At 37.4% G+C, this 27,717-nt stretch overlaps 2 protein-coding genes across 3 annotated transcripts; one reads left to right on the top strand and one right to left on the bottom strand.

Annotated features, from left to right (window-relative positions):
- Nucleotides 1-1,712: 1,712 nt before the first annotated feature.
- On the top strand, nucleotides 1,713-7,313 carry cxcl19 (chemokine (C-X-C motif) ligand 19). Its single transcript, XM_084711961.1, has 3 exons — nucleotides 1,713-1,869; nucleotides 4,403-4,538; nucleotides 6,583-7,313. The coding sequence occupies exons 1-3, from the start codon at nucleotides 1,818-1,820 to the stop codon at nucleotides 6,704-6,706; spliced, it is 312 nt and encodes a 103-aa protein (XP_084568087.1). The 5' UTR covers nucleotides 1,713-1,817; the 3' UTR covers nucleotides 6,707-7,313.
- Nucleotides 7,314-14,687: 7,374 nt separating this feature from the next.
- trmt10b (tRNA methyltransferase 10B) lies at nucleotides 14,688-26,533 on the bottom strand. 2 transcript variants are annotated; one of them, XM_084712275.1, is made up of 8 exons: nucleotides 26,361-26,533; nucleotides 25,774-25,882; nucleotides 25,536-25,669; nucleotides 25,296-25,448; nucleotides 24,802-24,880; nucleotides 15,251-15,318; nucleotides 14,987-15,110; nucleotides 14,688-14,905 (listed from the first exon to the last, which is right to left on the bottom strand). In XM_084712275.1, exons 1-8 carry the CDS (start codon nucleotides 26,490-26,492, stop codon nucleotides 14,769-14,771), a joined length of 936 nt encoding a protein of 311 aa, XP_084568401.1. In that variant the 5' UTR covers nucleotides 26,493-26,533; the 3' UTR covers nucleotides 14,688-14,768. The 2 variants fall into 2 exon arrangements, with proteins under 2 accessions (XP_084568401.1, XP_084568400.1); XM_084712274.1 differs by lacking the exon at nucleotides 26,361-26,533 and having other exon boundaries at nucleotides 14,688-14,877; nucleotides 25,774-26,210.
- Nucleotides 26,534-27,717: the final 1,184 nt, after the last annotated feature.

The following is a 27,717-nucleotide window of genomic DNA, read 5'->3' on the forward strand; positions in this document are numbered from 1 at the left end:
TTAAAAGCCCCCTCAAGCTTGTTTTTCAAAAGATGACAATTCTGCTAAGTCACATTGTAATACATCATTTCATTTCTTACAGTCATGTGGCCTTGAGGCTTCGCATGATGACCCACTTTTAGCCCACGGCGAGACCCGAACGTCTGATAAAGACACATGCTTTCCATCATAAGGGAGTAATATTTCTCAAGTCACATCTGAAAGTGCTTGGTCATCAAAAAAAAAAATGATTTCAGTTTTTATCTGTGTCATTACTATGTGCCACTAATGATACTTGGTGAAACTCTTGGACAAAATAACCATATTAGTGCACAAAACTTCATTTCAGTATCAATTAATCAATTTAACTTCAAAACAAACTGAATGAAACAATGCAGACGGTGGTTAATGTTGTGTGAGTTCAGTTTTGTTTTCTCTTGAAATTCTATCTGTGCTCAGATCTTTAAAAGAAACACAACTGGTTTATATAATCAAATGAAAATATATCAGCACACCCGGTGTGTGTTTTTATAGCTATACAGTGTGTTCTCTCCTTGTAGTTGATGAGTGTCTTTATTTTTTACAAACAGAAATTCCCTGCATCTTGTCCTAATTCTGTGTGTCGCACTGGACATGATGGGTATGATGGGTATTACTGTAAAACATTGTGAACGTTAAAAGAAATATTAGATGAGAGTTTAAACATTAAACTAAACACAAACACTACTAAAAGCACGTAACATGTTACATAATCAGACACGTGAGAATAAAAACTGAACTGAACGGTTTCATTTCCATTTGTATGTGGAGGAAAGGAATTGCTAGTATTTTTTTTTAATGCTAATTGAAAATATGTTAACAACACTGCATCCCCAAAAATCTTCGAGCTGCATTAATTAACTTTTTGGGCCACAAAACTAATATATCTAAACTAAAATATCTGCCTAAATGCTTCACTTTGTTAACCAGTTAGTTGATAACTTTGGGCCTACAGAGGTCTGTCAGAGCTTTTTGGCTGAAAATGGCCAAAAACTGATGACAGTTTCAAAAAAAGGTGATGAAAAAAGTTACACACTTTGAGCTGCTGAGTTGGGCGAAAAAATTACATAATCATTTGAGCCATTGCCTGCATAAAAATATTGATTAATGCTGCTTTAATACTCCCCTTTCCTTCTCACATTAATAAGTAGTTGCCTAGAATAACAGCCAAACTACAATACATCCACACCACAAACTAACACCAAACAAACATGAGAAAAATAATGAAAACTGATGAACAATTTCACATAGTAAGTACATTGTATGTATATAAAGGGTCAGAACAAGCCCTCAGGATAAAAAAACAACACTATCTCACAGTGTCATATGCACAGTAGCCACAGGTGAATATTTGTTTGTTTACGAAGCCATATCTGCTGATCATTTTATCATTTTCCTCTTTCAGAATCAGAGGGGGAGCACAGATTTGCAGAGCTATGACAAGCAGAAGAGAAACGAAGCCGCTGTCTGAGCGTCCAGACAGACACGCTGCATCTCTGTGACTCATCTCTATGGCTGCCAACTGCGCGTGTCTTAACCTCAGCGGGGCCTCTGGTCTGTCCCTGAACCGACCGTCCCATGACTACCTCCTGCTGCACATGTGAATGCACCAAAGTGAAACCAACATACATACACACACATTTACAAACGTTTTTTCTTGAGTTTTCCACAAGCACATGACCTCTGTATGTGTAAATATCCAGTTCAGAATGTATATAAACAGTCGCTGTAACAGCTGTATGATATCCCTCTGAAGAACTGAAGAACTGAAGAACTTCACAAGCAGTCGAGTGAACAAGATGAAGCTCTGCATCCTGTTGGTGTTTGGGACCCTGTTCGTCCTCATTAATGGTAAGAGTGCAGCTGCACAGAATGACACTTTATGTGTGACTAAACATTCCTGTGAAGACTTACAGTGTAAAGTCTAATGACTCAGGAGCCTAGAATCATAGTTGTGACGTGGGCTGTTGAACGTGGATTCTGGTGAAAGTGGTGAGGTTCCTGGGAAATAACTGACAGAGGTAAAAATGTGTGTTAATAGGACACATGGGATAACATTTTGTAATACTACTCATTTACAAATTATGAACTGATAGCCAATTAAACTTTCATTTATAGTTAATTCACTGTTAACAAACAATGACGTGATAATTATGTTTGCTAATTATTACTAACAGAATTTTATTTTCTCGTTGGTTTGTGTAATCAGAAATATAGCATATAAATTATATGTTGTATCATAACTCACTTATTCACAAGAGGTTTTTATTTGTTTTTTTTCCCAAAATGTATTTTGTGAATCAGGACATGATGGTTTCTCAATTTTCAAAACTCAGTCCCTAGATAAAACTTTTGGGAAACACTGTCATAGCTGATATGAGACAATCACAATTACACTCTGATTAAACTAGTAAATTAACAGTTTATTGTTGTGCATACATCATAACATTTTATATTACATTAAGTATTTGTTAATGATTATTACCTGATGATCTGTAAACCTTTAAGACAGAGAGAGATGGTCCTGATAGTTGTAAAAGTTGTTAGTATTAAATAATTAGTTTGTAAATCATCAATGAACATTATTTAGAGGTTGCAACTAATATCTTACACATGTGAACTTGTAAGAAACATACTTATTTTAACCCAAAGCATGATCTTTGATCTTGTGACAGCAAAGCCCTGCACAGAAACAATAGATCAGGGTATGTAAAGCAAAATATTATCTAAATGGTCAATAAATACTGTTTAGTGCATTTATCAACATTTTTGGATGGCCATTACAAAGTTGAAACAGACGTTTATAAAACTTCAACTTCAACAATTGATTAATGATGGTTATTACAAAATTTTACCATTTCCTCACATTTCAGGCAGTCTTTTTCTCTGTGATATGATATGAAAATCAAATCTATTAATTTTTTTTCTCTTACCTGCGGTGCAACCCATGGTGCTCAAAGTGCCAGGAAAATATATCTGAAACTCGACAGCAATGTCGCTTTCCAGATCTGGTTACTCAAGATAAAGCACAGACCTTGTTCCAAGCAGTTTCATGTAGGAACTACTTTCTTTCTTTTCCCACAAACGGTAGTAAAATAAATGGGAACCAGTGGCTAAAGTCACTTCTGCTAAATTGGCAAAAGCAAAAAAACAAAACAAAAAACAGATGTTGGCAAATACAAATCAGCCAAACATATTTTCTATCTGAAATTAAGGGATTGTATTGTCAAAATTCAATATTGTTGCAGGGTGACACACACAAAGACACATTTTTAATATTTTTAGTCTTTTAAGTCTGTGTTGCATTGAGATGCAATAATAAGGCAACTTAGAATGGAAACCAGTGGCTTCCAGGAGTTCAATGAAAATTAATAAAACTGCACAGTCACTCTGAATGAAAACTATTGCTGTTGCCTTGATATTTCATGCTTGGTCCAGCATTTGCTGAATAGTTTCTAACATGGGTACAGTCTGATGTGGTTTAACCCAAGAGATTTTTTTAAATAAATAGATGTGCGTCAGTTTTTGCATGATTTCCATGTAATTCAGCCAGAAATATTCGGATACTTTGGGATTTTGATGTGTTTAATTGAATTTAAATGGTTTGTTTGGTCGTGCAGCAGGATTGAATGATGTTACTGGAAAAGTGAAATGGGAAAGTTCATGTTCATGATATGAAAAAGGTATAAAATGACAAATTTAATGGTATCTTTATTCCTTGGAGTTATACTCACTGCATATTACTGTTAAATCAGCTTAACTCAACCATTACAGCACTATGACTTTAAATTTGAGATGTAGTGAAGAGGAAGATGACCGTAAGAGAAATAAGGGAAGTGCTCGTTGTAATAATGTCTCAATACCAATGCTGGTGGTTTTGCAGTTTCAAGGTGGTTCTGTCAGCATTTAATTCTTGAGTTAAAAAACATACAAGCATCTGGTCTAACACCGTCACCATGAGGTAATGCCATGTTCCCTCTAAAAGAAAATAATGAAGGGGAGCTTTCACATGAATACTGACAAAACCTTAGAATATGAGTCACTGTGATGTGCTACCGCTGACATGTGCTTGGAAAACCCATGAGTGCAGTGCAGTATCAGTGCTTGCACTGATAAGAATGTAAAAACACAGAGGAAGTCACCCTCTGCTAAAATTATAATCTCAAAAAAGACATAATTGAATCTCTGAGAGCAGACCTATCTTTTTGGCATGCAAAATAAAGACCAAATGGAAAACATCTGCATGTTCTAAAAGCAGCCAGCCTTTTTGAGGTCAAGCTTGTTTTCACAAGAGATTCAGGAAAATGTCAGTAAAGATATACCAAAATGTTGGGTTTGTATGGTAGAAGATCTGTATGCTGACTGAATGTGGGTTCATTTACAGGTATGCCGCCCATCAGCAGGGACTACAACACCCACTGCCGGTGCCTGCAGGTGGAGTCGAGGATCATCCCTCCAGACAACCTGAAGAGCATCAAGCTCATCTCTCAAGGGCCTCACTGCCCAGAAACAGAAGTCATGTAAGTTTGATTAAAGTCATAAAACTACCTGATCACCAGTATTTTATATTATAAGAAGCCAGAAGTAGCCCTGTGATTATTTTCATTGTCAATTAATCTGCAGAGTGATTCTTTGATTAATAATTTCATCATCTTGTCTACAAAAAGACAGAAAATTGTAAAAATGGCCATCATAAAACAGTTCATTGTACTTCAGTTCATAAAGTAATTTTCTCTTTTAACAGCCACGTGTTTTTTTAAGATATTTTCTTTTTTCTTCTTCTTTAGAAACTCCGAAAGAATTGTATTTCAGAAATTGGTCACTATGAGCTGTTACGGCAGTTTGTGTTGCTGGGGAACCTTTAAAAGCGACATACTTAAGGCCTACATATATTCACATCTGAAGATAGCTAATGTTAACGAATCGCTAGCCAGCTAACTAGCTAGCTAATTTATGTCAAAAGCTAGTGAACTAGCATTTTGCTAACATCAACATTAGCTAACTTAGGATGTGCCTATATGTAGCTTTTACAGGTCCCCCAGCAAAATCTCTTAGGCATCTCCAAAATCTTTTCAGTGTAGGGAAACCTATATTCAGTCATTATCTACTCACCCTCCTGCCGACTGAAGGTCAAGTTTAGTTTTGTAGTTTTTTAGTATGCAAAAAACAAAACAACAACATAAAATGTCTTCATACTGCTCCTCTCGTGTAATCAAGTCTCCTAAACCCCTGACATGCCAAGTTGAGTTGAAAGATGTTATTTTATTTACACCATGTTTGTAGCCTAAACGTTCACTGTAGATCCTTAGCTTGGACCCATGTTCATGTGCACTTGCACACTGTCTAAAGAGGGTGTGTGAGTTGTGACGGTGTGCGGTAAGCTTAGGAAACTCGGTTACCAGTCACCAACGGTGTTCGGGAGATTCTGCAACACCGTTTTCCTACTCCAACTGCGGTAGTGTTTTGTGGACTAAAAAACTAAACCTGGCTTTCAATCAGTATGACCGTGGGTTAATCACTAAATTTTCATATTTGGGTGAACTATCCCTTTAACTGCTACTGAAGCACAAAGCAAGTGGGCATGGGAAGAGTCATTTGATGGGACACATGCCAAAAAACACAACCTCCCCCAGTTTCACTTTAGCTGGAAACTTCCCACACTGTCTGCTTATCTCTACACTGTCAACTAGCAAATTAAGGCACAAATACCAGTCACATAATACTCCGTTGGTCCGTTGGTGCCAAACTGGCACCAATATATATTTGTACTACGAATTATCTCTATCATCTCTGTTATCTGATTTCATTGGTGCATTCAAATTGAGTATGCTGTGTGAATTACAAACATGGACAAGCCTGAACGGACATCAAGGTGTATGTTTTTTTCCATGTCATCAGCTGTCATAGCGGGTCATAAACATTACATGGAGCTGAACCCGATTTCAGTATAGTAAACATTATTGAGAAATGTTTTTAAATGGGGAATAAAATTGAGGTTCCACAATTATTTGGCAGGATTTTAAGTCTAATTACACTAAACCATGCGTTTCATTTCAGTCTATATTATGTTTTTGATTAGGACTGGGTTCTTAGGAATATCAGAACTCGGCTGCCAGCTGTGTGTGTGTGAAGAACAGCTTGTATATTGTGGTCGTGGTTATATCTATCATTGAGGCCAATAAGGATTGTAGGTGATGTTTGAGCCAGCAGCCTTCAATTAATACTATTTCTAAGCCAAAATAAATAGAGGGATTCTTTCTTTGTCCACTTGAATTATATTCCAGCATTGTAGATTTGGCATTGATATTTTTAATTGCATCAATTTAAACACAGAAAGTGGCAAACATTTCTTGAAATTATTGTATTTCTGCATTTGACACAGTCAGTCACAACAAATTAGAATTTCTGGCACTGTGTGAAACTGACTTGCAGAATAGGGACTGTTTCAAAAATTTCTGAAGGGGGTGCGGTTGTTCTTAAACTCATGATCTCAGTGTTTCAAAAATCCTGTCCAGCTGGCTGTTATTGTCTTTAATCTTGTTTGCCTTTAATCTTTTTGACCAGAGCTGGGCTGGCGAGCGGGGAGAAGGTTTGCCTGAACCCTCGGTCTGCCTGGGTGAAGAAGCTCATTCACTTTGTTCTTGAGAGACAATTACATCAGCAGGGCGCAGCACTTCCCAAGAATTAAGCATGAAAACAAAATGCAAATTAAAAACATCTTGCAAGCAAAGTTATTGAAAGTAACTCCATTCTGCAACTATGAGCCATGCTGTTTTACTTTAATACATAACAAATGACACAATATTTAACCCGGTTTGCATATTTTTAAGAACTTCTTTTTTATTATGTTTGTGATTTCTGTTGTTATTGTAGCTTTTTGTGTTTTCATAATTGTATTTCTACTGAATGTTTTCTACACAAACCTTTTGAGATAATATTGATTCTGGATTTATGTTGTGTTGGAAAGTGCAATGAAAAATTTGGAAGTAAGCAGTCAGTAATGTGATGTAAACCTGTTGGAAGACTTTGTGTGCACAAGGTATTTAATTATGCTTGTAAAAAGCCAAGTGAGACACTCTCTCTGCATAGAACGTTTTGTTGTATGACCATTGAGACACTGTATGAAGCATCAACTATTTAATATTCTAATATGTAAACATATCATTTCTATGTAATTGTCCTGTTGGTTAAGCTTCTCTAACAATAGCATGAATTGATCCATTGCTTTGATAAGTCCCTAATGAAGGGCTTGAGAAAGAATACTGAAAAGTCCAATGTGAGGCTTTAAATAAAATAAATATTAGACTTGCACCGATTTCAACTTTCTTAGCCGATTCCGATTTCCGATTTTTTGGGGGGGTCTGACCTACCGATTCCGATTTTGGCCGGTTCCGATTTTCAGTCTTTCTAAGAACTGTAATTGACAGCATTCACAAACATTTTTGCAACTTTTCTTGTAAATATGTTCATAATAAGACACTGACTATTAAATATTCATTTAATACTTTCTCCAAAATCATCCAGATTACAACCAGGCCTAATCATAATTTTATATTAAGATTATGAATTGGGTGAACGTGATCTCGCGAGATCATCTCGCGGGATTTCGTGGGACGCGATTTCACGTGATCTTTTGTGGAAGCGGATGTAAACAAACCGGAGACTAACGCGGTGCAACAGTTTGAAGTAAAACTTTGCCGTGAGAAAAACAGACACAGAAGTTAAACGAGTCTGGATGACAAAATGTCTGAGGAGACGCATCAACACAGGTTGTTTATTCTTCAGCCAGAACAGGAGGTGAGATTTGAACTGTCCTTCTTTGAACAGCAGTCTGCTGCTAGCTTGCTAGCATTAGCCTGAAGTGCGAGAGAGTTTACGGCTGTTTTGCGACATTGTCAGCTGCTCTGTCTCGTTGTAGACTGTCTGTCTTTTCTTTATCCTGTTCTTGGAATCTGTCTCTGACACCATCTTCAAGCAGACATGTGTCTGAGTGTGTAGCTGTTATCAGCGCTGTGTTGACGTCACGGTCAGTTTGTCTGCTGCGCGCATGACGTGACCATCGTGCAGAACGTGTGTGACAATGATGGGCACAGAACCGGATTTGTGACGCAGACCGGCCGGTCACCGGTCAGGGCCGGTCACGTGAAAACCGGCCCGATTCCGAGCATTGCCGATTAATCGGTGCAAGTCTAATAAATATGTTTAAAAAGTAAAATTTGTCATTTCTTGCATTCAATAATACACTACTGAACAGTTAGCAGTTATAGCTGTAATAAATTTAAGCCTCAGTGTTATTCTCCCCAAACAGAAATTTGTTTTGCAGCCAAATGAAACACAAAAAACACACAAAGTTGAGCATAAAACATAATAGAATACATGAAACAAATAATAAGCAGAGGCCGAAATTTTATGTCCCTGTTCACAGAAACAATAAACATCAACTTATGAAAACAAAACAAACCAGGCAACTTAAAAGAACCCGTCTTCTCATCATTACAAAATCTGCTGCAACTATGTTGTCTACGTCCTACATCATCCTCCTTCTGTGTTGTCAGTGCTTCCACAAAAAGTTGTCAGTTTCCTGCCTGAGGAAGACGGTGTGAGGGGAGAGGGAGAGACGCTGTGCTGCTGCCAGAGGAATGCTGACTAAGGCTAGTTGATGCATGGGAATAAATTACAAAATAATAGATCTGTGTGTATTTCCCATTTTCCCCCTGATAGTAGTGAATAACTACTAGGTGTGTCCATAGTTGCTTAATTCAATATTAAATATTTCTATCAGTAAAAAGATAAAAAAGTAATAAAGTAGGCAGTGGACCAACCCCACTGTAAGGCATATATGCGGGGGGGTGACTTAATCTTTCAGAACTTAAAAATTCATTGTTTTGTGTCCATAATTAGGACCTTGACTTGATACTGGATCTAACTAATTAACAATGACTAGACACAGACTGACAACAGTGCCAGTAGTTGCTGGATATTTGTAGGGACATGTCCCTACCGTTCCTGCCAAATTCTTAGTTCTTGGTAATAACCAGATTAAGGTCTCATTTGGTTTGTTATCTTGATCGCCCCACCAATATGATGTGTTTACTTTACAGAGCTGACACAACTGGCTCCACATGCTCCCTCCTGGCTCCCCTCTCCCCTTGCACAGGGGCCACAGCAGAGCGCGTCCATTATAATCAACTGCAACTGCTCCGCTGACCATTGAAGCTGCCCAGACCCACCTTACCTCATGGGACAAGAGGCCCTTTTTGACAAGGTTAGACGCAATATTTAATAACACCTGCATTGAGGGCGTGTGCAAGGATGGGTACTGTCTTGTTGTTTGTTGTGGGTTGGCCTGGGTCAAATGCCAGGGCCGAAATTTTGTCCCAGTCCACCATCCTGGGCCATCCCAAGCTTGGCTAAATGTGTATAAAATCATATGCCAAAACAGATCACTTAACTTAAAACTTAAAACAATATACATGAAGTGACTATAATTTAAACTGTCTTTACAAAGTTTTACACAAGAATTCATCAAATGTTGTGCAAACCCTGTGATGGCATGTTTTCTAAACTTTTAAGTATGGTTGAGCTAGATGGTTGGAGATTTCTAGATAACAATAACTATAATACTGTGTTATTTCACCACAGTGCAACAGAACCCCTGGGAAAAGTTCTTCCAGAGAAAACCAAAGCACTGACATCTGCCAAGACACCCAAGCTCCTCTTTATACGGTGCATGTGGTAATTGTTTAGAGACAAATGTGATGGGATTCAACAGTGGTGGTAACGAAAATCAAATAAATAAAACAAATCCTAATTATTATTTTTTTCTATTTCAAAATGACTGATCGGGACAGTAGCTGAAAGCCAGATTTAAAAAAAAAACACGCATTGTAATAAAATTGAAATGTTATGAGGAAGGTGAATAAATATGTGTAAATTTCTTAAAAAACAAACACCAGTTACTGTTGTAAATGAAGCTTAGAAATCATAAATATAGTTTTAAAAAGCTTTGGATGCCTGCTTGACATTTTTCTTCACCAGAGACTGAGAGACTGGTAAAAGCTGCAGTTTGGACTCCAAACTCTCAAAATAAGGTACTTTGATTTTCGCATTTTTTGATTGAATTTGATTGAATATAGTTTTAGGTCTTACTGCTCCTGAGTGTCACATTAAGCCTGCAACAAGGATTTTTTTTTCTTTATGGGCAATATATGCTGGCTTGTTGAGAGTTTTGTTTCCAGTTGAGGGGGATTATTGCTATACCTGAAGTTACTGAATAGAAAAAAGTGACATTCAAAGGAAACTCGAACTTTTACATGTCGCTAATTCTTGCTTTTGCACATGCCAAGAAGCATTTAAAGTCTATTTGATATGTCTTAATTTATCATCTGATGAAACAATAAAACTGGAACCAAGATGACAAAAAAAAAAAAAAAATTGGGACAGTTGGGGGTTCATGCCACTGCTCCTTCACTTTCCCCACCTGAACTCACCAGTCTGGGGATCAAATCTGCAAAAAATAATTTAAAAACCACTATAATTTATAACAGGCAAGTAAGCTCCTCTTTTGCCTGATTTGACGTCGTCTCATGAGAAGATGATTGATGAAGTTGTTCTTTCCAGTGAATGTTGCTGCACGTGTTTAGACAGGTACTTATTTATCAGTTTAGTGGTTACGGGTTATAGACAAAATACAAACTGCTTTGGTCTCAAGTGAAGCAATATTTCACACCTGCCCACACAAAGGTTCAGGAGATTAAGTCTTTTCTGTCTCAGGAAACATAATATCTGGGTAGGTTTTAAAATCCTCATTGACATATTCCAGGTTCCAAGGAGATGGTATGATATGACAAAGGCCATAGGTTTACAGTGACTTTTAATAATGACTAAAGCCTGCAAAAGAAGTTGAGCCACTGTATACATAATAGTAATAAAAGTTTTGTGCAGTAGTAGGTCTGCGTGATTGCCAATAAAGTAGCCTGGAACCGACTTAGTGTCAGGAAGGGGGAAAATGAGAGTCAGAGTTTCTCACACTGTCATAGGAGAGAATACTTTCATAATGCCTTGTAAAATTTTGTGCAGTGAGTGTGTCCTGGATCAAGGATGGTACCGGAGGGTATTTCTCAAGCCAATCCACTGAGACAGTTTAGCCAGGTTTAGTCAGATCCCTTTGCTAACTCAAGACAGGCTTAAATAGGCTTTCATTGTGAGCGTCCACAGAGATCATAAGCAGCCCAGAACAGCATTGTCAAAAAAAAAAACAGCAGTAAGTGTCACCAAGAAGAAGCAGTTTTCTTCTCAGCTGCAGAACAATGTCTGAAGATCAAACTATACGAATAATATAAAAGGTTCGTCATGAAAAAAAAAGCCAATTACCACAATTAATAGAACAAAGGAGGTATCTTGGCAAGAAAGTGCAACAGAGTAAATGTGAAAATAATGGGATTCTGGCAGCCTGCCACTTAAGCTCACTTGGTAGAACATCCACCTCATGTATAGAAACTTTAACAGCTAACAGTAAAAGAGCCAAAAAGTCACAACAATCATTTTTGAAAAGATTTACGAGCCTACTTATTGTTTTATTTGTATTTGTTAATAAATGTCTAACTTGCTGCAGGACAGTAAATCAAAGGATCATTAGCGTGCAATAAAAATGATGAGATGAGATCCAGTTAGATTTTCTCAGAAGCAGCCAACAGAAATGTCCTTCAGAGGGTGATTTATACTTTGAGTACATGTCAGAGCTTGTACTTTTCCACTTTCCACTTGCAAAGAAGTTGAATCAGTACCTCTACTTTTACCGGGCTTTTTTAAACAGTATTTGTACTTTTACCGGAGTTAAGTGAGTACTTTTGCTACCTCTGCTATTCCATGCCAGAATTCCTGTGTTTATTTAAAATGCTTTACAGGGTGATAAAACACATGTAATAGAGCTTAATTTCTTTTGAGTTCATGATTGTGTAACCTCACATCAGTAGGCAGGTTGTTCCATGTTGTAGTTCGCTAAAGGCTAAATGCCCCATTTGCCACATTTTGATTGAAATCTAGAAGTCTGAAGATTAGCCGTACCATGACATGATTGCTGTGTTTATCAAGGGAATGCATACCTTAAAACCAAATCAGGAAGCGCTTGATAAACCATGAGCATAATCTTAAAGTGGTTATGGTATTTAGTGGAGATGTCTGAGAATCTGGCTGATATGATTGACTGAGTTGTCTGGTCCTGTTGTCAACAGGTGTTTTTTTTTTTATCTAATCTAATCTAGTCTGCTGAAGACAAAGACAAGTGTTGTGAAATATTCATGAGAAGCAGGATGATTAATAATAATAGAAATGTAGGATGTAGGAGTGATTCTTAGGCATGAATTTGCTTCTTTGAAAGGAATTTTTTAAATTTGACAAATCAGTGGTTCCCGTACCCATTCCTTTTCTATCATTGAGTAAAATGACGACTCCCGACAAAGTGATATATTTTATGGATATTTCATATCATATTTACGGCATAAGGCATAACAATAACTGTACAAAACAACTGATAAACTCTACAATTATCCCAAATAGTGAATGAAATAACTGCAGAATGTTTGTGTAAAACGAGTGATTTGGATTCATTTTGAGTAGATTATTTCCTCTGAACTGTACATGTGAGTTTTTCTGATATTTTAGGAACTTCTTATACAAATCTCTGCCTGTATTAAGCGTGCCATTTTTTACATTTAACATTCATTTGTACTGAATAGACTTCTTTTTCAATAATTCAGTTTTATTTCCCTGACTTGACCTGCCCACCACTACTCTTTTAGCTCTTTGCTTGTTTTAACTGTGTACTTTCTAATAATTCTAATCATTTAAAGCTAATACAAGCAACTTTCATGTAGTGTTGATTTTGGAGGCCCCTGTTGACAAAAGTGCCACCTTAATAACCACAAAATATAACATCAAAAATAAAATGATCTAAATAAAAATGTCCTCCTGCTTCTTTTAAACTAGCTAAAGACTACTTACTGTAACATTTACCAGGGAATGTGAAAATGGCTTCATGGCTGACTCTTACACATCTACAGCAATATTTATTCATGTGCACTCATTGTTATATAATCCAATAAATAAATTAATAAACAGCCGTGCAATAAACAAGTCGAATAATTTATTAGAAACAAAGTCTCAAATAGGTGGATTCATTTTGCCTCACCGACCAGTAAACCCTCTGATAATACACTGAAAACTCCTCTTCAAGTCAGTGGAAAATAGATAAAACATTAGAGAACAAAGACTAGAAATATTTTCCAGAGAAACTCGGGCTGAGTACCAAGATAAATACCAGCCGGACAGCATGACTCTGTGGGAAAAGGACACTGCAGCTCCAACACATGGTCTTCTTTATTAACCCAGTAATCTCTTTTAAAATGTGAGCCATGTGAGTCAGCATCAAAAAACATACATTTTAAGCACAGTGAAACTAACAAAAACTGTTCATCAACACACACACACTGCCTGTTCTGAATAATTTAATTAACAAATACATATCAGAAAAGTGTTCACTCTGGTTCACTGCAATACAAAAGAAAAAATACAAGGAACAGTCCTTAAATCTTGCATCAGCAGCTAAAAGGGTGAACATTTCTAACTAAAAGTGAATATCTCAGACATCACGCGTTTGATTTTTAATTAAAGCTGGAAGAACAGTATGGACCAAATACAGCTGCAAACACCTAATTTGTGCCTTACCAAAAGTGTGTGGCTGTGGAAATGCCAGATAAATCATGTGACAGATATTGCCATGGCAATATGATTGACGATAATTTTTGCCTAAAAAATTTTATTTTCACTGGAAAATAACAACTTTTCAAGTAATGATGATGTGACGTGTGTTGAGGTCTGAACCAAATATTTTTCCTCACATCTGGAAAATATAATTTGTAAGTCAAGGCATCTCTGCAGCACTACAGTACTTCATTATAACGCTGTTTGATCTCACAGTTTCCTTTAACAAAAAATAGCAGCTTTTTGATTTGGATATTGCACTGGCCATACTGCAGTTTCAACAATATTTCAACCAAGTGTGCAGCCCTTATCTACATTATAACTTACATACAAAAAACTGATTAAACTGTGTTTCAAGATCAGATTTTCTGCAAAGATAATTATGGCTTTGTCATTTTGTTCACAATGCTGTCATTCACTGTTACTGAATTTAACAGATGACTCCTTGCAAAGAGTGAAAATATCAAGATTAAATTTCTGAAGTCAAAGTGTGATATGTTTTGGTTTCAATGTAAAAAAAAAAAAAATACTGAGAAATGCTAAAAACAGTTTGCTATTTCTTCTTAAAAAGGCACAGATCAAATTGTGTCAGCTCCCCTCAGGTAATTCAAGGGATAGTTCATATAATCTGAAGTGCAGTTCTATGAGGTAGATGGCAGAAGTACTGCTGTAGGAACATAAGACATGTACTGCTGGGAACAAGGTCAGCAGCAAAACATATATTAGCCACATTAAAAAGCAATATCAGTTTATTTAGCTTTACTTTGCCATCAGACGAACTTTTTCTGTGGGAAACTGCTGTGTACACTTAAACTGATAAAATACATGACGTGGTGATTGATGCTGAAAGAACAAACTCCCTGAAAACTGCAGGTCTGCTGCAGCTCTCAGTTCTTTTAAATCACTTCAAATAATCTGAACTGCTCCTTTAAGATAGAGAGCGATGACCCACCAAGGGTTTTGTTTAAAGCACAGGTGAAATCCAAGTGTTATGTCTCTGCTGAAGACACAGGAAGTCGTGAGGAATCGTCTCGTGCAACGACATAACCCTTCCCCCGGGGGAACCACGCCTGCAGTGCTTCTGTCCAGCTGCCGGTGCTGCAGAAGGTCAACAAGATGTCAAACACTGCGGACAGAGAGACACTTCGTTAAATAACAAATACAAAAACAGCTTCAGTCGTCCTGAAAATGAAAATTATTCAGCCACCTTGATTAACAGCCAGGATCTTTGAGTGGAAGTTCTTGGTGTTGTTTTTCTTCACCATGTACTCGTCTATGGGCAGCCTCGCCGTGCGGACGCTCAGCTCTCTGGCCCTTGAAAAGCTCAATTTCTGTGAGGGAGAAGTTTTATTTCACCTGAGCAAAATACTTATCAAAATAGAAAACTAACATCTAATAAGTCATGTTGAATTTGCAGATTGAGTTGCTGCCATGTGACTTCAGTATTAGAATCCATTTTAACGTGTCATACCTTCTGGATGCTTTCATCCACAAGGCCGCCGAGGACGTACACCGTGTCAGCCTCCACTGTTTCTAGAGCTGAAATAAAATAAGATAAAAACAAATAATCAACAAAGATAATAAATATGGACATATGAATTTACATAGGCCAGCTCACAATTTTTTTTAAAAAGAAGGCTAAAAACTTAACTCTTCATTTAACCCTTTAACTAGAGATGATGTTCCTGATACAGGCCTTTATATACTTAATTTTTCAACTTGAATTATCACTATTATTATCTCAACCATCTTATGTTAAGCAATCCATTTTTATCTTTTACTCAGATTTTCTAGTGGGTTTTATTCATATAAAGATGTATTCTACTTTTAGCTCGTCTTATCTCAGTTTTATTCTTCATCTCATTTTACATTACTTGGCATTATATTCCTGTTTTTATGTTTATTCTATGTATTTTGTATGTGAAGCACTTGGAGCACTTTGGTCTGCATTTGTATATGAAAGGTGCTATACAACTTACGTTTATTAAGTTAAATTAAGTTTTCTTTTATTATAGTTTTATAGTAAATTTTTTATTGAGGTTTTTATTGACCTTACATGACCATTGTGTTTTAGTATGTGTACATTTAAAAACATTATTAATGAGTAGTAGTAAGAGCTGTAGTGGCAGCACTGCGTGAGCAGTTATGAATGCCTGAACGTGGGCAGAATGCGCCATCTGTTGGCCAAAAGATGCATTTCAACTGAAAACTTTTAATCATAATGTGATAATATTCTTGTGTGTGTTATGTGAATTATTTGCTTGTATTAACTAAGTACATTTTCAAAATGTTCTTTTGATTAAATTACTGACTTTTTAAAAATTAGTTTTTCACAAAAGTTATTGACATAACACATCATAATATGATTTCAAAAAAAGGAAAGAGAAGAAAAAGCTGAAATTTAAATAGAAAGAAAAACTAATTAAATTAAAAAGATCCCTGAAAAAATGTATTTTAAATAATTAGATTTATGGCACAAATACATTTAAAAATTTAAATATGTATATGACAGCTGGAGCATATTTTGAGTTTTATATAGTCCGAGACTTCACTAGAACAGAGCTTTTTACTTTTCATATTGTATTATTGTACCTTGTAATTGTCTGTAGCAAATATTTATTTATTTATTTTTTTAATTAAAAAAAAAAAAAAAATTCATCAACTGGCTGATGATACAACATTATTTTTTAAAAGATCTCTCTCAGATACCTTTATCTATTGATTTGATAAATACTTTCTCTGCAGCATCTAGACTTTGCTTGAACATAAAGAAATGTCTCTCAAATATTGTGACATCCCTTCTATTTGCAATATACCTGTAAAAGACACTATTATGTACTTGGGAATCGTCATTACTAAAGATAGAGAAGCCAGATGCAATCTGAATTTTGACTTGATTATTGACAAAACCCAGAAAAAACTGAACCAATGGCTACAAAGAGATTTGTCATTGAAAGGTAGAATTTTGCTAACCAAAGCTGACGGAATATCCCGTCTTACATATGCTGCTTTATCTCTCGATGTTAACAAAAAGGTCTTAAAAGATATTGACAAGATGTTGTATAACTTCATATGGAGGAACAAAAAACACTATATTAAAAAATCAGTAATAATGAACTCATATGATAAGGGTGGCCTTAACTTTTTAGACTTTTACACTTTAAATAATACTTTTAAAATAAATTGGCTTAAACAATTCATCAAAAACCCATTTTCAATTTGGAACTTCATACCAAATTTTATTTTCTCTAAATTAGGAGGCCTAAATTTCCTTTTATTTTGTAATTACAGTGTTGAAAAAATCCCCTCAAAACTATCCAACTTTCATAAACAGATGCTTCTCTCTTGGTCATTAATCTACAAACATAATTTTTCCCCACATAGATACTACATATGGAACAATAAAGACATCATATTCAGAAAAAAGTCCTTATTTTACCCTTTTTGGTTTACTCACAACATACTCTTGGTTCATCAGTTGTTTAACCTAGATGGGTCACTAATGACATATCAAGAATTTATCTTAAAATATTGTATCATAATCCCTATTAATGAATTCAATATTATTATAAATGCAATCCCTAAAGGAGTAATTATGTTATTTAAACGTACAGCAGGACAGAATCCAACATTATTACCCATTGATCCAACCAAACTTGAAATTGGTCAAATTTGTTTCTCCTCAACAGGCAATAGTAATCGTCGTATACGCTCATTATTTCAGAAAGATGTCATATCAATCCCATATGTGGTAGCTTATTGGAACACCTTTATTAATAACCTTAACTGGAAAAAGACGTGGAACCTGCCAGCTAGATATATGATAAATAATAAAGTAAAAGAAGTATCTTTTAAAATAATTCACAGCTTTTACCCATCAAAAGTCTTTTTACAACGATTCAAAAGAGATATAGATATAAATTGCTCTTTCTGTGAAGGACACCCTGAAGATGTATTTTGTATGGGAAGATAAACCACATTTTTCCTTTTGCTTTCTGCAATCTGCAAAAAAAAAACAAAAAAACAATTTTATATCATTAATCTTAATATACATTTTAGCCAAATGGCATATCCACAAATGTCGATACACTAATCAGAAACCTCTTCTTTCTGTCTTTGACAATGAGGTCAAACAACATATTAAAACTATTAGACATTCCACTAATATGAAAGCCATTAGGTGCTGCCCCTGAATGTTTGTAGCTCCCTAGCGGTTGTCTTCACATTGTATTGTGTTGCACTGTACTGCATTGCTTTTTTAAATAAAGATTTATATATACAAAAAAAGGTTCCAATGGAATGTTGTTTATGATGTCATTGTGATGTCATCACACACGCCACTGTGATTTTTTTTTTTCATTTTTTAAAACTTTATTTAAAAAAAATTCAAAAAAAAAAATGAAAATCCTTTGATGACATCATCAAAGGATTTTCATCAAAGTGTTTTGTCCTGTATCCACGTCGTTCATGAGTCCAGTAGGTCCAGTAAAAGCGAGAAGGAAACTTCACATAATTTCAACCTTAGTTTGATAGAAGCACAGATGAGATGTGATCTTAAGGACAGTGGGGCCACACTCACTCAAAGTAGATCTGCAGGGAGAGGCCACTTAGAAATCTAAGAGGACTCACCTGTAGTACTCAGTGAGCTACAGGAACAGACAACAAGCGGACAGAACAGGATAGACAGGATACAAAACTGCAATCCCAGCTAGGTGGCGTGGAGGAAACCTCTAAATTATCATGAGCAGCCACACTCTTAACACCAAGGGCATGGAAAGCCGATTGAAGCAGATGGAGACAGAGATGGAGACGTTGAAGGATCAGCTATGTGCAATAGCTGAAAGCAACCTTGGAATGACTTCTCAGGACACGAAGGTGCAACTTTTAGACATTGCCGTGTCTGAGGCTCACTCGAAGGTAGAACAGTTGGAAAAAGATCTTTTATTTCAGAGGGCTGAAGCTGAAACGATGCAAGAGAAACTGAGCAACTTGGAGAAAGAGCGTCTTAAACAGAAAGAGGAGGCTAAGACAAGTCTGGAAATATGCAGCGCCTCCTGTCTCACCAAGCACGATGGACACAGCACTAACATGAGCAAGATCATAGATGCTGTGACAAATGCAAAATTTATGCTGGAAGCTGAGCACCACAGCTTCCAGGAGGAGATTTCATCCCTCCAGGAAGCTAAAGCTGCCTGTCTGGCTCAGGCTGAGGAGCAGAAAAATGAGATTAATAAGCTCAAGGCTGCTCTGAAGAGGGCTGAAGACCAGAGGGAGAGCACCTGTTTCCAGTGGCAGCAGGAGAAAACCTCGCTGCTGGAAGAGACTGCATCCCTCCAGGAAGCTAAAGCTGCCTGTCTGGCTCAGGTTGAGGAGCAGAAAAATGAGATTGATAAGCTCAAGGCTGCTCTGAAGAAGGCTGCAAATAAGGAGTGCAACTGTTTCCAGTGGCAGCAGGAGAAAACCTCACTGCTGGAAGAGACTGCATCCCTCCAGGAAGCTAAAGCTGCCTGTCTGGCTCAGGTTGAGGAGCAGAAAAATGAGATTAATAAGCTCAAGGCTGCTCTGAAGAGGGCTGCAAATACGAAGGAGCGCAGCTGTTTCCAGTGGCAGCAGGAGAAAACCTCGCTGCTGCAGGAGATGAAGAAAGTAAGGAAATCACATGAGGCCCAGCTTCGTGAGCACAAACAGGATAACAACAATCTTCTGGCTGCTGTGATGAGCGCTGAGCATCAGTTGGCGAATGCACAAAAACAGTGGAATGAGGAAAAATTGACCTTCTCGGAGTGTGCGGAACTGCTTGACCACGAGAGACAGGAGAACAGCAATCTCATGGCTTCACTCATGAAGGCTGAAGATGACCGTCTCCAATGGCAGCAGGAAAAGTCTTCGCTGCTGGAGGAGTACGAGGCACAGCCTGATGGAAAGAAACGCAACAAAAAACTTGTGGCTGAGCTTAAGAAGGCTGAAGATAAGGCTATGACTGAACGTCTCAAGTGGAAGCAGGAAAAAACCTTGCTGCAGGAGGAGATCAGGAAATCACAAGCATCATATCTGGCTCAGCTTAGGACACACAAAGAAGAGAACAAAAACCTTGTAGATGCTGTGAAGGACGCCAAACATGAGCTCAAGAGCTACCATTTCCTGTGGCAGCAGGAGAAAACCTTGCTGCAGGAGGAGATGGAGGAAATGAAAGCCTCCCATATGGATCAAGTTGACAAACACAAACAGATAAACAACAAACTCAGGGCTAAACTCAGAAGGGCCAAGGATCAGGCACTGACCCAATGTCAGCAGTGGTGGCAGCAGAAGTCCCTCATGCTAGCAGAAATGGAAAAGTCAAAGGCTTTGTTCATGGCCCAGCTTGATGACCAAAAACAACAGCTCTCAGCTGCTCTGAAGAAGACCAAGGAGCAGTTGGACAGTCCAGAGCTGTCAGAGGACAAGTCATCCATTCCTCAGGCCACACAAGACCCCAAGCAGACTCCCCAAGAAAATGAGCAGGAGGGTGAGCAGTCAGGGGCGTCCCAGACGGACAACCTCAAGAGCCAGGGCCATAAGAAAAGAAAGGAGAAGAGGAGGTGGTTGGGTTTTTTTCCACAATTCTTCTAAGGCCTGGCTCCAGAATAATTCAAATAAAAATAAGAGATAAGATCATGAATTGGCCAACCTATGTCTTACATGTGAGAAGTAATCAGTCAACCTGATTCTCACAAAGATATAAATTCTGAACACATTTAAAAAAGAAAAACACTAGTCTAGTGTTTATGTGGGTTTTCCCCAGGTGCTCTGGTTCCCCCACAAAAAACAAAAAAAGCACTAGTCCTAGTGCTTATGTGGGTTTTCCCCAGGTGCTCTGGTTCCCCCACAAAATACAAAAAAAAGCACTAGTCCTAGTGCTTATGTGGGTTTTCCCCAGGTGCTCTGGTTCCCCCACAAAAAACAAAAAAAGCACTAGTCCTAGTGCTAATGTGGGTTTTCCCCAGGTGCTCTGGTTCCCCCACACCATCAGAAACATACGTTCGTTGTCATAAACATGTCTGACATCCGTCATGTCGGCTCCTAATATTGAGGATGGGTCAACTGCTCTATAAGGCTCAATAAAGGATCAACTTCCAATCTGAGTCCATAAGTCCCACTGAAACACATTCCAACTACACTCATAACATCATTTTCACCTCATATAAAAATCAAATAAAATATCATTACAAATATCTCAAGCATTGATGAGTTCTCATGTGCACAGGACTCCTTCTGGCAACTTTCCAAATCCTCTTGGCGACTTATTTTTTGGTCAAAAGTCACTAGCGAGAAATCCCCTGCAAAATGTTATAGTTACGGCAAAAAACGTTCATGTTTTACTGTTACTTGTTGTAGAACATAAGGATAGAAACTAAACCAAACTTAAGAAAACTAAACAAACAGTAACTCTGCCAAAGTGTCTCTTGGGTCACTTAGCTGAGCTAAGCAGTTCCACCCCACAAAATCAGTGATTTGACACAAAAGCTTCTTTTGTGTTTGTGAACCAGAGAGATAAAAAAACACTGCAAGGATTTCACCTCTTCCATTATGCAGATTGCAGACAGCGGGCACGAGCCTGTCAGTTTACATCAGATGATTCTAGTTGTTTGGTCCAAGAAATGTCAGAAAATGGTGAAAAATGTCGATCAACACTGAAGACGACGCCCTCAAATGTCTTGTTTTGTCCGCAACTCAAAAATATTCAGTTTACTGTCAGAGAGACGTACAGAAAATATTCACATTTAAGAAGCTGAAATCAGAGAATGTGGAGCTTCTTCTTAAAAAATGACTCAAAAAAACAATTAATCAATTATCAAAATAGATGTAGATTAATATAACAGACTACTAATTATAGATTAATCATTGCAGCTCTAAGTGTATTAGTTTGTCCAGCTGTTCCTTCATTTACAATTTATTGATTGATTGATTGATTGATTTAAAGACAAAAAAAACGTGAAATTTCCACCCAGTGAAACATTTCTTTTCTACATGTAATGATAATGAATGTGTGCACTGAGCATGGTAGTATGTTGTCCTTTATTTCAAAATTAAAATCTTACTAATGATCCCCATTTTCTACTAAATGTAAACTAAAGCAGCTGTATTCAAACTCAAATGAGCACATCTGTCCTTTCAACACTAGAGGGAGCCCCACAGCAGACTGTTTAGACTGTAAGTATATAACCATGAATCCCAAAAGAAAAGACTGAAGGTGACTGGGGCTGTCTGGGAACCACCGAACAACAGTGTTACAAAGACAGGCACAAAAACAACGAGTGAAAGAAGAAATGGAGTCAAACCTGCAGATACTAAAGTTGTGAAGAACAAAACGGAGTCAGAGATAGCAGATGTAAGAACAGAAGGAAAGAGTAAAGACAGAAGAGCAGCTGGTGTCACCGAAGGTGTGGTTCATTCATTGTAAATGCATTTCAGTTTTCCTCCAGGGGCCATTCGTCCTCTTCAGTTCTACACTCGACAGAACACTCGTAGAGTCATATAAGAACAAATGAAACCACCGGTTGTCGCTATTCACCAAACCTCTACAGAAAATCATGTCATAAATGGTAATGGAATACCAACAGCTAATGTTATAGGGTAATCACAGTCTCAGGTATTTTATGTTTTTTGAAGGAGGAGCCCAAAATCATCAAGGACCTCCACCTGGCTGTGCAGTGGGTCCGCAGCAACCCAGGGCTTTTCACAGGAGAGGTGAAAGAGCCAACCTTCCTGGCAATGGAAGAAGAGGACCAGCAGGAGGCCTTGAGGGTGGCACTAGAGGAAGAGGACCTGGATGCCAAGGACCCCTTTGTATTTGTCTTTGAGAGGATGGAAGACATGGAGGTTTTCCTCACTGAGTGTTGGGATGAGCAGGGCCTGCGTGTTAACACTCTGTGCATAAACCCTCACACTCCCTTGAGCCTGGAAGCTGACTAGGTGCCCCTCTCCCTTTCTCTCCATTGTGGCTGGACGCTGGCTAAGTGCCCCACACACCCTACCCTCCTGTTTTCCCACTCTTGGCCTACACCTTGACATGGTGAGTGGGCTTTCAACCAAGCATGGCCACACCCATTGAAACTGTCATCTAACCTAAAATTCTCTCTATTTTAGATTTAGCTTCACTGTGCACATTCTTTATCTTTAATTTCTGTATTTTAGAAAACTGTCACTTATCTCTGTATACTTTACACATTACAACATGCCACATATACATTCTGTACATATGCTCTATACTACAAACAAAGGTAATCTAGTTATTGCTAACTTAGTCTAGTAAAATACTATAATGGACTTGTGAACAGTGGTGTGGTGCAGGGTATACGCAGGTATATGGTGTATACTGTATAAACATACAGTGATTTGTTCAAATGGTTCCAGTTTATTGGCATCCAGCGAATCACTTTAATTACAGAAAAACACCACCCTACTGGCAGAATCCTGCACAGTATGTTACTGCAGAAAGAAACATACCACACAGCAAGTAGGTAAGAAAACTAACTAATATCTACAGTGAAGCACACCTGGGGCAAAATGGTGCTGAAATCCTTCCTGGCATACAGAGTTTGTATTGAACACTTTTTGTATTTATCACTAATTACCACTAAATTACATTTTGATCAAGACAAAAAATGTGCCAAAATTCCTCCACCAAAACAAGCCCAAAGATATCTGAGTATCTTGTGACCGTGCCAGTGACCGTAATGATTAGATCCACACCTCTGATTTAATAATCACTTCTGAAGTTCACATTTTTACCTGCAGTTTGAAATATTTCGCCTGGAGAAACAAATCCATCTGACAGTTTATTGAACAGGATTTGCAGCAGCATTTTTCGCCCGAGCTTGTTGCATCAGCAGGAAAGTTACAGCAACTGTAATCTTCTTTAACTTTAGAAAACTCTCCATCAGCAGGAGCCGTGATACAAGTAAACAATCTCTGACCTTTTATCATGAAACTTCTCAGATCAATTTTCCTTTCTGCATCGGACAACTTAACATCAAATATGAGCAAAACAAATGGTACATGTTGTTGTGGCCTTGACAGAGAACTGATGGAAAATCTCAGATTCTCAGAGACTCGAATGAGGCATATGCCAGCAGAAAGAATTTTACTCAGATTTTCTAGTGGGTTTTATTCATATAAAGATGTATTCTACTTTTAGCTCGTCTTATCTCAGTTTTATTCTTGTCCATGACCATTGTGTTTTAGTATGTGTACATTTAAAAACATTATTAATGAGCAGTAGTAAGAGCTGTAGTGGCAGCACTGCGTGAGCAGTTATGAATGCCTGAACGTGGGCAGAATGCACCATCTGTTGGCCAAAACATGCATTTCAACTGAAAACTTTTAATCATAATGTGATTATATTCTTGTGTGTGTTATGTGAATTATTTGCTTGTATTAACTAAATACATTTTCAAAATGTTCTTTTGATTAAATTATTGACTTTTTAAAAATTAGTTTTTCACAAAAGTTCTTCACATAACACATCATAATATGATTTCAAAAAAAAGGAAAGAGAAGAAAAAAGCTGAAATTTAAATAGAATAGAAAAAACTAATTAAATTAAAAAGATCCCTGAAAAAATGTATTTTAAATAATTAGATTTATGGCACAAATACATTTAGAAATCTAAATATGTATATGACAGCTGGAGCATATTTTGAGTTTTATATAGTCCGAGACTTCACTAGAACAAATCTTTTCACTTTTCATATTGTATTATTGTACCTTGTAATTGTCTGTAGCAAATATTTTTTCAAAAAATTTGGTGTCACAATTAATTTTTTTAGCAAAGGTTAGGTTTAGGTTCAGATTAGTTCTTGATTGAGCTTTAAATATAAATATTTTAGCTAACAGAATAATTGTAATTATTATCTGGTATCAAATCTATGGACTAATATATTTTGTAAGCATACCTATTAAATTCAGCCCTTCTGAAAACTTCATCTCCTCTGTACTAAGATATTTTTAATCATAAATGAAGTTGAGAAAAATCAGTCAGACCTTGTTCAGCGTCTGGTGTGAGGTAGACAACAGTTTCTGGAGGAAAAAGGTCTAGACAGCTTTCTTCTGTAATGTCCATCTGAAAAATGAAAAAAATCTGAGTTGGTTGCTGAATATTGAAACAATTTTCTCTCATCACAGAGGAAGTGAGTGAAACCACTGAAGAAACTATAATCTTAGGTGTTTTCTGTAAGTGATGGCAAGAATGCTCTTGAAAGTTCAAAAATGCCCAAGAAATAGCCTTAAAGTATGATTGTTGCATTTTGCCTTGTTCACAGTATAATTTCCCTACAGCTGAGAGCTTGTTAACAATTTTCAACAGGATTCAGTTTATGTTCTCAGTTTTAGGTTAAAATAACACAAAAATCCTTGTCTGTGGGTTAACTTTTAGGCTTTTAACTAAGAAAAACAAAACTGCAAAAGAGTTTTCCTAATTTATCCTTCATTTTAGAAATAACTACCAGTGAAATCAGGATGTGAACAAGAATAATCACCGTGTAGTTGATGAAGCCGTCATTCATTCGAATGCACTCTCTATAGAGACGACTGTCCTCTCTCAAGTCCGTCAGGAAAAGGTGAAATGGTCGCGTCGCTTTCTTGTTGGACCCGTACAGCCTTCTTAACTGGCCGGCCAGTCGACTTATCTCCTGAACCAGACAAACACGAACAGCTGAAAGTAGTAGTTTTGTTTGAAACAAAAACAGTGTGTTTGTGTTGTTTTGAGGCTTGCTCACCTTGTCAGACATGCTGTCTGTCATACTCAGGTCGACACACAGTTTGAGCCCTGTGGACTGAGCCTCAGCTAAACGCTCTTTGATGATTGCTTTCATGACCCGTTTGGTGAACTGGGGATTGTCTCCATTAGCACCTGCGGGACAAAAACACAGACGAGACATGGGTTCCGGTTACTTTCACCTTCAGTCCCCCTACAAAAACAACAGTACAGTTTGATTCTCTTCACTTTATATTTACCTGACTCCTGTTCGCGGTTGAGCTTCCTCCTCTGCTTCTCTTCTTTCCTCTTGCTTTTCTTTGCTGCCAGCTGCCTCTCCCAGTTGCGCTGCTTCCTCAACACATTCCTCTGATCATTGAATGGAGAGAACACCATTAACAGTGCAGAATACCTCAGGATGTGTAAATACTTTGATGGCATGCTACCTTAACAGATTGTTTTATTCATTCAGCAGGTAAAAGACCAACAGTTTTAGATAAAAAAAAAAACAAAAAACAGGCATCTGTGTAATCTTGTGGAAACAGGTTGGCTTTTAGCTTTACCTTGCTTGAGGTGCTTTGAAAATATTTTATAAGCCCAGATGTCAGTGTGATTTCTGCTTGGATCTGTACCAAACTAGAATGTTGCCCTTTGGCTGGAGAGCATGATTTATAGTCTGTGACCTCTCTGTAGCACCACGATGCTTAATTTTTGATTTATACTGTGACACATTTTACCTTTGTCAAAGAATAGCAGTTCCTGTGATTGGTATGGTCATATTGCAATTTCAATTATATTAAATTATATTAATATTAATTTCAAATGAAGGCTGGGTAACAAGACTTACTGAATATGCTGCATCATCTCTCCCTGGCCTCTCTTCCATCACATCAGTCTCCACATCTATCTGGAGCAGATCCATCTCCTCTGAAACTCCATTCAACTTCATTTCACACACATCTGAGCGAATATGTGCCATGTCAGTCAGCTGCTCTCTGCTGTATCTACCGTATGTATCACCTGAAAAAATAGAAAAAAACATTATTTTCTTCTGCAAAAGTCCAGTTGTGCCTCTAAGTTTTGTTTTGTTTTGTTTTGTTTTTTTTGCCCAAATTATTTGTGGTCGCTGAGGGCTTAGTGCCATCGTAAGTAGCAAGACAGATCACTCGTGTGTTTGGAGACATTTAACAGCCACAAAGTCATATTTGTGTTTCCATAGTAATACCAAATATCAAATTCATATCGCTTTTTCTTTCATTCATTAAATAACACATTAAAAGCAAAATATGAGTGGTATAAAGGCAAAAGAGAGAAAACTTGCCTTTGACGAACAAGCTTCTAGGTTCCAAGCATGTGAGCGGCGCATGTGAATGACGTCAGAGTAAACAAGGTCGAGGGGGTGGGTAAATCGTGTCTAGAAGGGAACCCCAGACCTGCGAAAGACCTCGCGAGAGTAATTATTTCTTTTTCCCCATATCATGATCTTTCCATATCCTAAACCACATGTTTTTGTTCCTAATCCTATCCATGTATTATACACAGCATTGAAACATTATGAAAATGTCATTAATTTGTACAAGGAGTACAATAAATAAAAACGCGTACATATCTCGCGAGAGTTTTGCAAGGCAAGGATTCCCTTTTAGCCTCAACCGGGGACAAGACGAAGAATTTGGCATAAAATAAATACATATGTATAAATGCACGAAGACCTACTTTATTTTAGCTAGTTATGATGTTAGTTGTGATGATTTGAATATATTTCGCTAGTGTTTCATGCCAAGGTAAGCTGTGTTTCCGCGATATTTGGCGATGCACAGGAACTATCGCGTAATCTTGTTTGTAGTCGGAAGCCAAAAGTTGGTGCACCCTCGCGTGTAGCTGCTCTTAACATTAAATTGTAATTTGCTCGTGTTTTCCTACGAGTCATTTTTCCAAACTGAAGCTGTTTTACATTGTGTGACCTCGGCGTTCAGTCACTGCTCATACCTTCAGTATTTATTAAAGTCTCGGCTCTGAAAACAACATTTATACGCCTGTTGTTGTTAGCATTGAGGCTAACACGCTGTCGTGCAGTGTAGCGGCAACCAATGAGAGACTCGAATGAGGCATATGCCAGCAGAAAGCATTGTGGGTATTTTAAATAAAACTAACTTTTAGATATTTTACACTCGATAGAGACTTTGATCGCGAGGATATGTGTC

Source organism: Lutjanus erythropterus, chromosome 23 (genome assembly GCF_056507025.1).
Source record: "Lutjanus erythropterus isolate fLutEry1 chromosome 23, fLutEry1.hap2, whole genome shotgun sequence".
Classification (NCBI taxonomy): Eukaryota; Metazoa; Chordata; class Actinopteri; order Lutjaniformes; family Lutjanidae; genus Lutjanus; species Lutjanus erythropterus.